Source organism: Equus quagga, chromosome 8 (genome assembly GCF_021613505.1).
Source record: "Equus quagga isolate Etosha38 chromosome 8, UCLA_HA_Equagga_1.0, whole genome shotgun sequence".
In the NCBI taxonomy this organism is placed as follows: Eukaryota; Metazoa; Chordata; class Mammalia; order Perissodactyla; family Equidae; genus Equus; species Equus quagga.
In genome coordinates, this window is record NC_060274.1 from 19784380 (window position 1) to 19801358 (window position 16979).

A 16979-nucleotide genomic window follows, 5' to 3' on the forward strand; every position below is an offset into this window, starting at 1 on the left:
ACATCATATAGTTGTTCCACGATTTTCCCCAAATGTACTATATGCTTTATATGCTTTCACATTTCTTACGTTCTGTACTCTGTCTGGAATTTTTTTCATCTCCTTGTCTTCCTAACAAATTTTACAACATTTTATAAATGTTTCTATTATATTAATAACTATTTTATGTTGTATATTTTTTTCCATGTTTCTTCCCAGGTAGATTTTCAGCACAACAAAATTGGAGGCTGTGTTCCATTTATCTTTGTACCTTTGGGGCCTGCAATAGTGGCTCATACATAGATGTTCAAGAAATGAATAAATAATGTAATATATATTATAATAAATATATATTATTATATATAATATATATTATATAATATATATAATAAATATACATTATAATAAATTATAATAAATGTATGTCACCTTATAAATTAAAGTGACTAGAAATATGTTCAAATAAAATTTTAAAACTGAAAAACAGAAGACAACTGGTATACTAGAATACTCTTTTGATACACTTTTATTTAGATTTAAATGAACTTTCCTTTCAATATAGATCATGGAAAGCTTATAAGGAGTTTCTGTGTACTCTTTGACACGAGCATTAAAAAGTTCACACCGAAAATAAATATTGAAAAAGACATGAGCTAATTGCTCACATCTTACACACTGGCCACACTGGAAAGGTCAATAGTTGGTGACAGTGTTTACAAGTGAGGGAGCTCCTACCTGTTAGATCTGTGTTGGGCCACCACCCCAAGTCACAGGCTTTGCAGGTGAACTCATCTTGCACGTATTCATTCTCTTTGCAGCCCGTACAAATCCAGCAGCAACTCACTTCTCCTTTCCGGATGACCTGTAACACAGGGATGTTTCATATGCCTTAAAGATGATGTCTCCAGAAAGTCTTCTGTTTCAGATGAGGACGTGATTTCATGTTACGATAAAAAGAAAAAGAGTAACTTTTCAAAAAACTCTATATGGCAAGGAACCTTAAGTACGTGGATTGGAATATACCTGATGACCTTAAAGTTCAGATGTGAATTTCAATTCATTCCATGCTGGATCTGGAGACTTTTCAATAATAATTTCTTCTATAAAGGGAATTGGCTACATTATTTTTTGTAGAGTTAAAAAATGAAACAGTTGAATTTTATCCTTATTTATATTAATATGTATTAATTATTCTCAGAAAAGTAAAAATAAGTTTTTCTTTTCTGAAAGAGCAAGTAATGTTTAATCACAAAAGTTCCTATGTAACAAAACCTTATAATTCATAAAAACTGAAGAATTGTGAAATTTTTGTTGTAGTTGTGAAAGTCTGAGCAACTTTATGTATCTGAAAACAGAATGATGGCTAAGAAATAATCCTGTTTTTTCCCTTGTGACTTGCTCTTGTGAATTCCAAAAATCACACAAATTGTTGGAAGAAAAATTACTAGTCCAAAATTACTGAAGAATTGCTTATTATCTGAGCAGTTTAAACTTTCTCCCATTTTCAATGTGTTTGGCAAGCACTATTTCACTTACACAATACAAAAGTAAACATCAAAACACACTGCCTTTAAAGTGAGTTTCTTGTAAACAGCACATAATTAGATCTTGCTTTCATCTCCAGTCTGACAATTTCTGCCTTTTCTTGAAGTGTTTGGTACATTTACATTTATTATAATTATTGGTGTGGTTGGATATGAGTCAATCACCTCTTTATTTTTTTCTATCTGTCCCATCTGTTTTTTGTTTCCTTTTTCCTGTTATTCTGCCTTCTTTTGAATTAATGTGAACTTTCTAGGATTCCATTTTATCCCCAGTAGTGGCATACTAGCTAAATAAACCTCTTTGTTTTGCTTTAGCAATTGCTGTAGAGTTGACAATGTGTGCCATTAGCTTACCAGAGTCTACATTCAAATAATGTTACACAACGTCGTGCATGATGTAAGACTCCTACAGCAATACTCTTTCATCTCCTCCTCCCATCCTTTGGGTTATTGTCTGAACACATTTTACTTACTCATATTTTATGACCCCCCCACACAATGAATTATTATTTTTGCCTTAAATAATCTTTAAAATAAATTTTTGAAATAAGAAAATCATATTATATTTTATGTTTGCCCACATATTTATATTTTCTGGTGCTTTTATTTTCTTTGTATAGACCCAAATTTCTATGTGGTATAATTTTCTTCTGCCTGAAGAACTTTCTTTAACATTTACCGTAGTGCTGATCTGAGAATTATGACTTCTTTCAGCTTTTATTTGTTTGAAAAGTCTTTATTTTGACTGAATTTTTGAAAAGATATTTTCACTTGGTATGGAAGTTTAAGTTGACAGTTTTTTTCTTACACTCAGCACTTCATGCCATTCCATTGTCCTTGGGAATAGAATTCTAGGTCGAAATTGATTTTTCTTTCAATACTTTAAAGATGTCATTCCTTTCTTGCCTCACATGTAGTTTCTGATGAGAAGTCTGCTCTAATTTTCACTTTGTTCCTCTGTATGTAACAGAGCTTTTTACTGTGGCTGATAGCAAGATTTTTCTTTTTATCATTCGTTTTAGCAATTTAATTATAATGTCTTCTTTTTTTGTTTTGGTGAGGAAGATCGGCCCTGAGCTAACATCTGTACCCATCTTCCTCTATTTTGTATGTGGGATGCCACCACAGCATGGCTTGATGGGCAGTTTGTAGGTCCATGCCCAGGATCTGAACCTGCAAATCCTGGGCCACAAAAGCAGAGCATGTGAACTTAACCACTATGCTGCCAGGCTAGCCTCTGTAATGTTTTCTTTCTTTTTTAAATTTATTTTATTGTACTAACATTGGATTATAACATTACATAGCTTTCAGATGTACATCATAATATATTTCCAATTCTGTGTAGATTACATCATGTTCACCACCCAAAAACTAATTATAGTCCATCCCCTCACATGTGAGCCTAATCTCCCCCTTCCCCCCCACTTTCCCCTTTCCCCTATGGTAACGACCAATCCAATCTCCATTGCTATGTGTTTGTTTGTCATTGTTTTTATCTTCTACTTATGAGTGAGGTTATATGGTATTTGACTTTCTCCCTCTGACCTATTTCACTTAGCATAATACCCTCAAGGTCCGTCCAGCTATCCCACTGCTGGGTATTTATCCAAAGAAGTTGAAAATGCAAAGGCATAAAGATACATGCACCCCTATGTTCACTGCAGCATTATTCACAATAGCCAAGACTTGGAAGCAACCTAGGTGCCCATCAAGGGACGAATGGATAAAGAAGATGTGGTGTATATACACAATGGAATACTACTCAGCCATAAAAAATGATGAAATCTGGCCATTTGTGACAACATAATGTCTTCTTTACATTCATCTTCTTTGGGATTTGTTGGGCTTCATGGATTTGGGTTTACATTTTAATTACACCTGAAAAATTTTCAGTCATTATTTCTCAAAACGGTTTTTTTTTCTGGCCTGTCTCTCTCTCCTGTCCTTTTGTGTCTCTAACTGCACTTGTGGTCTACTTCCTGATAGCATGCTGCAAGTCCCTGAGAGTCTGTTCATTTCTAAAGTTGTTTTTTCCTCTCTCTCATTTGGCTATTTTCTATTGCTATGTTTTCAAGTTCACTGATCTTTACTTCTATAATGTCTAATATCCTGTTAATCCCATCCACTAACATATTATTTCTTAAATATTTTATTTTTAATTGTATAAGTTCCATTTTGTTATTTTTTTATATTTCTATTTATCTTATGGCATTCATGTTTTCTTCTAAATCCTTTACTATGTACTTATAGTAGGTATTTTAATATCTTTGCTAATTCCATCATCAGTGTAATTTCTGGGACTATTTCTACTGCTTTATTTTCCTTCTAATAATGTGTCACCTCTTCTCACTTTGTGGCATATCTAGAAAATTGTGACCAGATGCCGGCCATTGTGTTCATAAGGTGTAGAGTGTTGGCTTTTTTTTCTTAAAGAAGTATTGGCCTTTGTTTTGGTCGGCAGCTAAGTTACTCGTGGCTCAGTTTGAACCTTGTTTTTAATCTTTGAGGGCAAGTCTAGAATAGTCTCTCTTCTGGCAATAGTTTAGCCTCATTACTAAGGTGTAACACCTCTGAGATCTCTGCTTAATTCCTTGTGTATTCAACAAAGTACCTCCACTCTGACTTGAGGAAACTGGGACAACTCCTGGCCTGATGTGAACTTTGGGAATCCAGCTCTCCAGTAATTGCTCTTTACCCGGGCTTCTTGAATTCTGCCCTACTCATGTGCAGATAGGTACCCAGTCAAATACTCAAGGGAACTCATATGCTAACTTCTGGGATATTTTTCCGCATAGATTCTACCTCTCTCTTACTCTGCAAGACAAATTCTAGCTGCCGTGGCCTTCCTAAACTCTGATTTCTGTCTTCTTAAATTAGCGAGATCGCCAAGTGCTGTCTGTGTTCCTTCTCGCTGAACAACCATCAGGAAATTGCCCACAGGAAGAAAGCCTGAATGAGTTGAGGGTTCACCTTGTTTGTTTCCCTTCACTTCCCTGGAATCAAGGTCATGCACTGTTTTCCAAAATCTGAACACAGTTGTTTCATATGTTGCATCAAGTTTTCTAGTTGTTTACAGCAGAAGGCCACGTCTACACTGTTCCTCCCTCACGGCTGGAGGCAAGTCCCTTCCTACCACACGAAACATCAAATGTTCTCATAGACCGAGTCAGAAATTAAACTAGAAATATGTCGTACCTGGAAATCATACAAGCACTATCCTTTGTGAAAATGAAATTATCTTCTCACAGATCAGGTTGAAATTTATACCACTCTTTTAGAATTACACAAAAAATATCAACTGACAGTATATTTTCAGAAAATGTAAATGGTTTTCTTTTTCTTCTTTTTATTTAGAAGGTAAAATCAAATTAAGTCTTTTTGAAAAAATTCACACCAATCCTCAGAATAAGCTTGGGACATTTCCATTCCAAATGATCGATTTTTCTGAGTGATATGAGAAAAAATTGAACTAATAAATGAAAACTACTTTCTTATTTTAAGTAGTATAAGAAGGACAGTAAGAGCTATCACAAAATACGATATCTTTCTTCAGATATCAGCTTTATCTTTTCCTCGCACTATAAAATTAATACAACTTAAATATTAATTAATTAAATTTCTCTCACTATAAAATTAATACTGCTAATTAGAGAAAATCAAAAGATGATAATGTAAAACACATTTATTAATGCAGGATTACTGGTGAAGGTAGATTCTTTGAGTAACTGGTACATGGAAAATATTTAAAATTAGCTTTTGAATGAATGAATAAATAAGTGACTAAGTGATTAGCTTATACCATTAATAAATAACGAAAAATGGAACTGCTAATTGAAGTTATTGTTTATTACTCCTTCTTTATTCAGCCATAACGCGTGTGCTTTTGCCCGCGATGTCTATAATATGGGATTTGTCTTTTCTATCTCTCAGCCACCACTCCAGACTCAAATTTTGTCACTTTACACCTGAATTCTGGTCCTTGTCTCCTAATCATAAAATATGCCTTTAATTTCTTCTCACTCCAGAGTAATAGGCACACAACTGCCAAGATCATCTGAATGGCCTCTGGGTTCCTCAAGAGAAGAGACCAAGCCGTATGTTTATTGTTTTCAAATCATAGTCATTAAGGTACAGAAATGTACCAAGAACACACAGTAGATGGCCAATGAATGAGTGTTGAATTGAATCTTTTTCAAAAATATAAATAGGCCCCTCAAGGAACTCTGGTGCCTCCCTCTTCCAATACCTTTGAAATATAAGCTCGTCATCAGGCATCCACTCAGTCCCTGGACCTTGTTTCTGTACGTAACTTTGCCTGCTATCAAATTCTTACATAAGTCTGCCAAACAAGCGGGGACAGCCTCCGCCAAACCCTGCTTATGTCCTCATTGATATTCACATTACTGTTTGTTTGTTTATTTACTGTGGAGGGAGGTTTCAAATAGAGTAGGTACATCTTTGAATTTATTTTTCAACTAGCTTGCTCTTTACAAGGATTATTCTGGCTGCTATATGGAGAATAGACTTTAGGGAGAGTAAAGAGAGTGAGAGAGAGTCCTGTTTGAATCCATGGCTCTAATATGGAAAGTATAGTAAATAAATCTATTTTAATAAAAGAATGATCATTACCTTCCATTTAGAATGTCATCTTTCCTTCATCCATCTATATGTTACTACTTTCAAGATCAGACACAACATCACAAGCTCCAGAAAGTATTTATGGGACAGTAAGCCCTTTGAAACATGACCTTATTTGGAATTCTCTAGGAATTAAAATATAGTTGGTATTTTATTACTACAGTTAGCTTTTGTCCTCTAACTGTTTCACATGTATATGGTAGACATGTTTCATTCAGATACAGTTTCTTTATAATTCCTAGGTCATTTTTCTCTAATTTATGTTCTAATCCCTAAAACATCATGAATATTTTTATTAGTTTTATATTTGTCATACTCACTGGTATTTCTTTTGCATAAAGTATACACTCAATAACTGCATAAAGTATTTTTTTTCATTTTTGTCACAATAAAACACTTTTATGATAGCTCTGGGCCATGATGAAAGTTTTGATATTCACTGAAACTGCCCTTGAAGAACCAGGCTTACTAAAGCCATGGGGCCCGTCTTGATTCTTTCACATCCTGATTATGTGGTGCTATGTTTATTGTCAGGGAGACCAGGTGACCCACTGCTACGCACAATGCTGACTCAGTCACATATACGCTGTCCGAGTCTTAAAGTATTTATGCCACAGGCAATCAAGCGTTCACTTTATAACTAGGTTTCTGAAGTAACTTGAAATGGAGTTTTAAATTAAAGTTTTATTTATAAAAAAGATGAAAGAAAATAAACAGCATCAAGAGAATATAATGAAGGAAAAGTAACTATGAATCGAAGGAAACAGAGAAAATTTCCTTCAGAAGGGAAATGCCTGAAAGACTAAATGGAATCAAGAAGTTGAGTCTGCCCTAATTAGGACCATAGGAGAGGCAGCTGCAAGAGAGAAGAGCTAGCCTTGCCACTTGTGTCCCCACAAAGACCTGTATGAGAGCTTGACAACAATCAACTCTAATTGCTGATATGTTTTTCTCCAGCCACACTGAGTTCCTCAAAAGAAGGGGCCATGTTTAAGTTTTCTTTGCATTCACAGTGCTAGCTTAGTTCTTGGCACATATTAATTACTCAATAATATACGTCATGTGCTGCATAACCACATTTTGGTCAACAACAAACCACATTTACAACAGTGGTCCCATAAGACTAGTAGCATATAGCCTAGGTGTGTAGTAGGCTATACCCTCTAGGTTTGTGTAAGTACCCTCTATGATGTTCACATAATGATGAAATCATCTAATTACACATTTCTCAGAACGCAGCCCCATCGTTAAGCAACGCATGACTGTAGATGGATGTGATATGTCAGTTAAGATTCAGTGCTCTCATTGTCATGGCCTGGGCTCGTTTCCCAGTCAGGGAGCCACACCACCCACTCATCAGTTGTCCTACTGTGGGTGGCCGCATGTTGTTGTGGTGCTGACAGCTATGCCGTCAGTATTTCAAATACCAGCAGGGTCACCCAGGGTGGACAGGCTTCAGCGGAGCTTCCAGACTAGACAGACTAGGAAGAAGGACCTGGCTGCCCACCTCCAAAAAATTGGCCATGAAAACCCTGTGAATGGCAATGGAGCATTATTGGATACAGTGCCGGAAGGTGAGAGGATGCAGCAAAGAGACCAAGCAGGGGTCCGTTCTGCTGTATACAGGGTCACCAGAAGTCAGAATCGACGCAATGGCACTAACAACAACAATGTAGATTGAAGAAAAGAAGAAAATAATATAGAATATGATATAAACAGAGGAAATGGAAATAAGGAATTCAAAGAGAATAAAAAAGATGGGGAAATTGAAGATAGCCTTATCAGAACTACATAAAAATATCATTTTAGGGAAATCTCTACATTCTAATTTATTACACAGAAGATGTAATAAAAATGCTGTAGGAATATAAAATGATCACAGGGATGGACATACATTGAAGGGGCTATGTGCTAGGCGCTGTGTCCAGAATTACACTAACCTTCACGATCGCTCCAAGGGTGGAGTTAATTATGTACATTTCTCAGATGAGGAAACAACTGCAGAAGGGCTCAGTACCTTGTGCAAATCTCAGGCACATTATTCCCCAAATCTAGGCTCTTCCTAGTATAACAACGGCTGCCAGGGCAATGACATGTTATGTTCAGAACCAAAATTATATCTCAGAGGTTGGCAAACATATATTCAATTAATCAACCTTTGTTGTGTGGCCCACTGTGTCAGCCATGGTGTTATATATGGGGATAAACTAATGAAAAGACCTGATCATTGAGGTTAAGGAGCTCAAAATCTAACATATGTGTTAAGTATACTGCCAGTAGGAGGAATGAAATGCTATGGAAAGCATATACATTCAATTTTTCATTCATTCACTCATTCATTCATTCATCCATTCATTCATTCACAATATGCATTTAAAGTGCCTACAATGTGCCAGGCACTATGTCAAGGCTAGAACAAAAAGATACTATCGTCATCCTTGAGAAGCCGTTATTCTACAGAAGGGCTTTGAGAAAACTAAAGCAAGAAAGAGGAATAGGGTGCAGGGCAGGGACCAAGGAAAGGCAAGTGTAGCACCCAGGGACCAAATTTAAAGAGATACTTACCCTCGGGGTTGTGCAAGTAGCCACCCTACACTTCCCAGCCTTGAGAGTGAATGCCTCCTTAAAATCTATGTCCTAGTCACTCGCCTCATTCTAGTCCTCCCGGATAGGGAGGCAGCAGGAATGGGGAGGTGCAGCCTTGCCGATGGCGGCCGGATAAGTCTTCACTAAGACATTGCCATGTGAGCAAAGACTTGAGAGAGGGAAAAGGAGTCAGCCCTGAATATGTCTCATGAAAGAGTGTTCTAAGCAGATGCCTCTAAGAGCCAGAGCAGAGACCCGGCGGTAGAGTACCCTGTGTGTTCATACTTCCTCTTCTATTTTTCTGTGTGTATATTTCAATAAATGTTTAATTACAAAAGCAAATGGGCCCTGTTTCTGCCACTGCCACTTCCAAGACGTGGTAGCCGTGCTGTGCTCCTGCTCGGCCAAATATCACATGCTTTAGAGCAGCTTCTGTCAGGATCTGTCCCCGAAAGTGGCAGAGAGGCTGGTTCTGAAGCTTAGGTGACGGCAGTAATTTCATGTTTTCACATCTACCGTAAGATACAAAAAGGAATATTTTGCTTTCAATTTTTTAAAAATTGTAGCCAGTATATTTTTAGTAGCTGGGGCAGATCACATCATCATCTAATCACAGACTTCTCAGATAAGAGTTTTTTATATTCCTGTGGACAATTTATATTCAGAATCTGCCATCCGGCTGTGGGATTTAGAAAATATTACATAATGGAAGAACTATATCATTGTTTTACTGGTGGCCAAAATGGTTACATTAACTATGAACAATTTAAATGGGTAGTTTGTTTTGGTTCGTGACAAGAGAAAGCCCAGGTGTATGGGACACTTGTAGTTGATGATGTTATGACTAACTTTCCTAGCTGGTCTTATGGCTATGTGAGAGCTGTCTTATTCTTTGAAAACATAAGCTGAAGTACTAAGGTAGGAAGTGTTGTGATATTTGTACCTCACTTTCAAATGGTTCAGGGAGCCAATAGGAGAGAGAGAGAGAGGGGCAGGGAGGGAGAGAAAATACAGTGAAAGATTTATAATTGTTTAATGCAGTTAGTAGATACATGGGTGATCAGTGTACTACTTGCTAATGTTTCCCTTTCTGTTTCAAAATGAGAAAAAAGGAGGAAAGTATTAACTAGATCAAAATTATGAGAAAATAAGGAGAAAGTTGAACAAGAATAAAAATACTCCTTACAGATGTGGGAATTATTCAAAGATAATCCATAGTTATTAGGCATGAAATAACTTTTCAAAAATCTCATAAAGCTCCAGCCAGATGGGGCTGGATGGGCTGGGTGGTGGGGACAGGCCATGACAAACGCTTGCAATCCACATATGTGATCAGAGCGATCAGATGATGATCGTTTGCATCATGGGAATATTTGCTTGAGGTAGATTTCAGTCTAAACCAATTCTCTTGCCTCCAAATTGAAGACAAAATTCCTCCCCATACAGTCACGGAGGGAATGGAACATACTCAAGCATTTTGAAGCACGTGCACTGGAGGAGAATGAAACTATTCCCAAATTCTATGGCCCAGGGTATAAAAACAGAAATAGCTAGAAGTATAAATAAATACAGCTACAACGTGACACAATTTGAACTCTGAACTTGGAACAATTGCAGATGGAAAATTGAGTATAAAATGATCTGTCCAGCATGACCCACAATGTGACCTGGAATAAAAGCAGTGGGTGAGCTACTCAGGTTCAATGTGAGAGTGAGAAGAGTGGAAGGGGATGCATCATATATGCTCTTCCCACCCCCGTTTCCCGGTCCTGTTAGTGTCTCTCGTTTCCCCAACCCTAATCACAAGCACTGAGATCAAAGGAGTAACGTCTTCTCTGGTGGTAAATAGACCAGGAAATGGTGTTATAGCATGTCTTTAGTTAATTTATATTTTAATGAAAACTTTGCAATGTTTCCATCATCACAAAATACATGGAATGATAACATTTTTCAAAGTTCATCTATCTGATTTCACGTTATACAATGTTTCATATTCTATCACATTACTGAAGTTGTTTTTCTCCCTGAGAGCATTTAATTGTGATATTGGCAGGCGTGTTGTAAACTGGAGTAGAAACATTATGATGCGCCTATGTTTTCTTCTCAACTTTGCTACTGAATAGCACGGACCCAAGACACATCTATTTCCTGTAGCTATTTCTTCATAAAGTAACAGGAGGAATTGACAGCAGATAAGTATATGTTCTAGAATATCAAATTTATCCTTATCACATTCTTTTTCTTATCGTTAGGAAAGGTAGGGCAGTACTAATTCCTTGACAATTTGGGTGAAGAATGAATATCCAGTCTTCCAGATTATTAGCAATTGTATTTTTAGGTGAAAGATATTACTAGAAATCGTAAGTTTTCTACATTGGTAACTTCTCTCAAGTAAATTTACCTACCAACATTAAAAAAAAAAAAAAAAAAAAAGCAGAGACAAACTCCCCTAGCAGCACTACCCAATAATTCTTACGGCATTGTTAAATCTAGGGACACTTCAAGTTCCAATTACAGGCCAATGTAAATGATCTTTTAAAATAGATTTTCTTAGCTTCCTTCCATCTTTGGAGATATGTTAGATCATAGTGAAATGATCATGTCCCTTTGACTTTGACAATCAACAAATCTGTTGTTTGGCCTCTTTGCTCACCCAACGGGAGGGAAAACTCAGAGTGATGTAAGAAGCTGAAGCTGCACAAGGGGCTGTCTGGCAGTTTAAGTTAAGCAAGTTTCTGAGGTCCATACTTCTAATGCCTTTTGAAACTGAACCTTCATCTTTCCAATAGAAGACGCCAGCAACTAGAATGAAATCAGTCTTACCTCATGAATGGAAATTAGTTAACCCAATTCCAAAGTCCATAGTTTGTGTGATACATATATAACTGGGCTTTTCTATACATACATAGGGTGTATTTTACTATATGACAATATTGCACATGTAAATGAGGAAACTTCATGATATAGTCCATGTTCACCTAATTTCTCCAGAATTATGTCTTGACTGGTCGGGGGAGAATAGGAGGAATTAGTGATCTTCTCCATGCTGCATGCCTGACCTCCCAGCCCCAAAACTATCATCTTGGAGTAAAAAAATCCAAAGAAGAACTTAAGGGAAGAAAAAATAGAAAAGAGAAAAGGGGGGAAAAAAAGACTAAAGGCCAGCAACGCAATCCACAGGATTCTTTCCTCGACTTCTTTGCCGGTTTCCTTGTCTCTATCCAACTCTCTCACCCTCCTTCACAAATACTGCTTCCTTAACTCCAGATCTGTTCCCTTGGCATTTTAAAGTGGATTTCTATTTATAATCTTTTTGTGGACTGTTGAGAAAATAAGGCCTGGCAACTGAAATTTGCATTTGTAGAAAACATGTCAGTTCATATAATGAACGGTAGTTGAACAACATGTGGCTGTGGGATGATAAGAGCCTTGGGTTGGCTCCAAGCCCAGCTTTGGCACTTTCTAGCTGAGAAAGCTTGGGGCAAGTGACTCAACTCCTCTGGGCCTCAGGTTCCTCGTCTATGAAATGGGGACAATAGTACCTGCTTTAAAAGAGTTGTTTCAAGGAATTAGTTAAAATGATGTCCGTTAAGCATCTATTATTGTACTTGTACAAGAAGATGCCTGATAAATGTTAGTCCCTGATCTCTAGTGCCTCCCTTCTCCTTCCTTTCACTTTCCCCTCCTTCACCTCCCCAGCCCTTCTCACCTCTTTCCTGCCCCTCACCACACCACTGAAAATGGCAGCAGGCTTGGTGTGGGAGACCAACGCACCACATGCCAGGTCCTTGTGTCTGCTTACAGATCCCTTGTCTACATTTTATGTGCTGCCTCAGATTCTCTTTACCTAACCTCTCTTTTAGGCCCTTGGCCACTGGCCCTTGGAGAGTTCTGGAACCCCCGCCTCATCCTATCACTGTTGCTTCATCTTCTGGCATCTCCAGCTGTCTCTCTCCCGTGGAGTAGGCACTGCGTTCCAGAACTACCTCCACCGTACCCCGCACAGCAGGAGCCCAGATCAGACTGCATGGGATCCAGAGACTCTTTTGTTCCCCTCACTGTTTGTAAATCTGAAGAAGGGTCACGTAACGGGACATGGACTGTGGCTTCCCGAGCAGCTGCCTAAAAGGGTCAGGTGATGTTACTTCCTATGAGCAAACTTTGACTACAGGAAGCAAAAAATAGCACGGCATAGGTTTAAATAGTCTGATAGATCTGTCCAGAAATCTCTGTGAGGCTGTGCTCAGTGAAGCAGTCTCCTGCTCAATGATGCATCGCCACGGTGGGGGTGTTTTTCCAAGCCCCATATCTCCCTTCCCTTTGCCTTCACTCCTGCTTCTCTGGGATGGTATCTCCCAATAATGCAAGCACTTAAGCCTTGCTTAGCTTTATGGTTTCAGAGGAACCTGAGCTAAGTACCTGCAAACTACATTGCTTTTTTGCCAATGTCTTCTGGATGGGGTCAGCAAAATGGAAGGACCCAAGGGGAGACTGAAGAGAAGGGGAAAGGAGAAGTCACTTTAGGGGGCATCTCAGGTAGTAGCTGTGACTTCTCCTTGTGTCCCTCTAGCCCGGGGGTGGGACTGATTCCTGCTGTTGCTCATCTCTGAGTTGCCTTGGTGCCCTCTTACTTTTATAACCAATTTCTTATATTAAATTCCCTCTCTCAAGCCACCTGGCATGGGTTCTTTTTTTCCTGGCTTAACCCTGACTAACATAACACACAAAAATAAAAGTTTGATTTTATTTACCTTTGTTCTCAGTATGATTAAAATCAATTTATGCCCCCTAAGATACTATATTTATAAGATAGTTATATTTCTAAAAATCAATAGCATAGGAAAACTGGACTTTTAACTACTTCAAAGGAAATTACCATAAGAAAGTGCTATGGGTTATCATAAAAGAAGTCAAAAGATTATTTTAGCATTTCAGATGGCATTTGATATTTAAAATGAATAATCCTTTCCTAAAGGTCATGTTTCCCAGCAAATACAAAAGAAAGGCTACAATCATCTTGTAGGCTGCCTCCTTCCCATCTTTGCAGTGGCTACCCAGAGATCTGACTCTCTGCATCCTGGGCCTGGTAGGTGGCAAATTGGTGGTGTGAGAACATAAGTGCTATTATTTGGTAAATGAGATTCAGATTTCATTTGTTTCTGTACCTCATATGGTGCTTATGGGAAACAAACAAACATCCCCCCCGCACCTCCACTCCAGGTGCTATTGAGAACAGGCATATTTTTCTCCTGCAGGGTACACGATACTTCTAAAAGTGGACCCCAAGAGATTTGCATTTATACTGAGTGCTGTGTAATGGCTCAGCAATGATTTCTGTGATCTCTTTCGGTAACACTGCACGGGTGTAATGCAACGTGATGCCAGAAATACTTCAGTATCAAGGCATAGAGATGTATGCAGCAGCCTTTCTTCTGACTTGTTGGAGGGGGCAGGCCATTCTTCTGGAATGTACAAATGGAAATACACATGGTATGTGAGCCTCCATTCATGGCCTGCCAGCAATCAGAAAAACAGAAGGGAATTGTGAAAGGGAGCTGGAATGCAGTGAATCTTTGAAACGATCTGTTTTTCTCTTGCCAGGCTTGTTTTCTTTTTTTTTGGTACTCTGAAAAACCCAACTTTGTAGTTCCATACACTGTTTCAGCAGTTGTCTGCACTATAGACTCTATGCTACCACCCACGCTGGAAAGGAGGCCTGAGCTGAACTTGTGAAACCATTTGAGTCACAGAAGTGCATGAGCCCAGGGCTTCTGGACTGTCTCTATCATATGACTTCAGATCTCAGATGTCCTGGTTTTCCCCACCATCCAGAAAATATGACAAAGACAGAACCCAGTGGTCTGGCATCTCTTGGCAACAGTGAGGGAGGAGTTTTCGGCCTCTCAGTTTCCGAGGATATATTCCTACATACCATGAGACAGCCTCATGTGAAAGAATTCCATCTGGACAAGAATCTGCAATGGATTCTTGGAGAGAAGCAGTGCCGACATACAGCCTACACACACTGGTTTGGCTGGAGCCATTCTTATGCTACTGAAATTCTTCCACACTGAGTGGAAACGAATGGTGTCTCCAAGCCTCCCCATGGCCTCACAGTGCCCTATCCATGTAGGATTCCTCATCAAAGTCTTCCCCTGATCCAACAACTCAAGGATTAACTGTGGACATGGCAGGGGGCTCCAGCATCCTGTCATAACACTGCAATGGAGTGCATCCTGATTGGTTAGTTGTCATGACAATTATTAAATATTTTTAATATCACATCTGCAGAGAAGGCACAAGATATTTAAAACTAGGGTGAGTTGCCTGAGAAATTTGTTTCTTACCCAAAGTGACTGGAATTACTGAGAGCTTGAGTCCACCCAGACAGCTCTTCTCAGCTGCCAAAAGATGACGCCGGTTCCAGATCACCGACCTTCCCTGATCAATGGAGATAAGGCTTTTCCAGCTTCTGCACCAGCACTTCCACACAGGACTAGACTCTTGCCCTAAGGACCCCTAAGTGTATGTTTCAGGGCATCTCCCCTGCATGGCTGGTTCCTCAGATCCTGAGAACGGCAGAGCAGAAGGCAGCATGGCAAGAGGGCTGTGCTGGGGGACATTTACGTGACAGCCTGTCTGCTCCCAGAGATGAATCACAGAAAATTAGAGATGGGAAAGGCCTAGAAGGTCATTTAATCCACACGCTTGCCAGTTCACAGTCACTCCCCAATGCTCCATTTCCTAGTGCCACATCCAGCGAGGTTTTAAATAGCATGGGACACGGAGAGTGCTGTTTCCACTCCTTCTCTGAGAATTCTCCCTAGCACTAGAATTCTATCCAGCCAAATGCTCAATATTTGATTTTTATTTACTCTAGCTTTACGTATCAGCGATATCATAATCCCCACCCCAAAAAAGCTTCTGAGAATAATTAGAAAGTGGGGACTCTCTCTTGGCTGAAAAATACCAGTTTCAGGAAAATCAAAAGACCTAGTGGAGAAAAGAGAAATGATAAGCAGCGTTTCTGTGTTACCTCATTTCAACTTCTTTTATTTCAGTTATATTCTTATTTAGCATTGTTCAGCTTCTGCTTTCTCTAACAATCACTAGAACGATGACTAAGCAGTATCGTTGGTTTTGGTCTCCCTGTTTACTTCTGTTTCAAATTTTAATTCAATTATTATTCCCCTTGCTTTCTACATTGTGTTTAAGATCCCAGCTCATCATTGCGATTCAAATAAAAACTATTCTAAATATTCGAATAGCTTGCCTATTCCATTTCCTAATCTTTGTTTATCTTTTCAGTTTTAGCTAAGCACAAGAACAAAAACTGTTAGCCTGGCACATCCTTTCTGGACAATCTTGTTTGAGAAAAGTGCGTTTTGCTTTGCTTATCCCCAGGCAGGAGGTTCCTCGTGGACACTGGCTTACCTTAATCTGACCCTTTAAGCAAGGCTCACTGCACACAGACCGGACCATCCCGCTCTTGTTCATTTGGATTTTGTAATCATCGATGTTCAACACCCCTTCATGCCAGGTTCCGACATGTACATAGTCGTAGCGGTTAGCTTCAGTGTATTGCAGATTCATGATATCGTACCTACAAAGAAAACAATGTGTGTCTTGGAGAATGTGGACATGATATAGAAAACAAAGAAATCTGGCAAATACATAATAATAGAGACAAGGGAGATAAAAGCTAGAAGCATCTCGCATCCTAATGCCAGCTCCTGTCAATATTTTAGTTTATTTCTAACGTTTCCTCTGATTTTCCAAAATGTATGTTTCATTCTTCAGTCTCTGGGTATCACCCATATTTGCTAAAGAATATATTACTCTTGTACTTTTCTCTCTGCATGTTCTCAAAAAAAAAATTCAATGTGTGCTGAGATGATCATCATCTCCTTCAAATCATTATTCACTAAGTTATTCTTTGAAAGAGTAACAATTCTTGAGAACATTAATTTCTTAACTTGATTACTTTTATTCTACTTTTCTTTTTCACATTCACTTGTCATTTTCATTACACTGGATTAAAAGATGTGAGTTTTCCAACCTTAGAACTTATGTTAGGTGTTAATAGAGCAAGAAATCTGAGAAATGCATCTTTAATTAACAAGGATGTTGGGAATTTAACATCTTGAGCGTTGACATTTAAACTGGTCTCTTCCCTGATTAGGACAAACATTTTCAAATTCAAATAATTGGTGTCAGTTATCTCAGTAATTT

At 38.5% G+C, this 16979-nt stretch overlaps 1 protein-coding gene across 1 annotated transcript in view; it reads right to left on the reverse strand.

Moving 5' to 3' along the window:
• The window catches only part of GRM1 (glutamate metabotropic receptor 1), a 371895-nt gene that overhangs the window by 44996 nt on the left and 309920 nt on the right, over nucleotides 1-16979 (reverse strand). Inside the window, exons 5-6 of the mRNA XM_046670628.1 lie at nucleotides 16182-16350; nucleotides 715-841 (exon numbers count right to left, since the gene is read on the reverse strand). Of these exons, the coding sequence (XP_046526584.1) occupies nucleotides 715-841; nucleotides 16182-16350 (296 nt within the window). The remainder of the gene's footprint in view (nucleotides 1-714; nucleotides 842-16181; nucleotides 16351-16979) is intronic.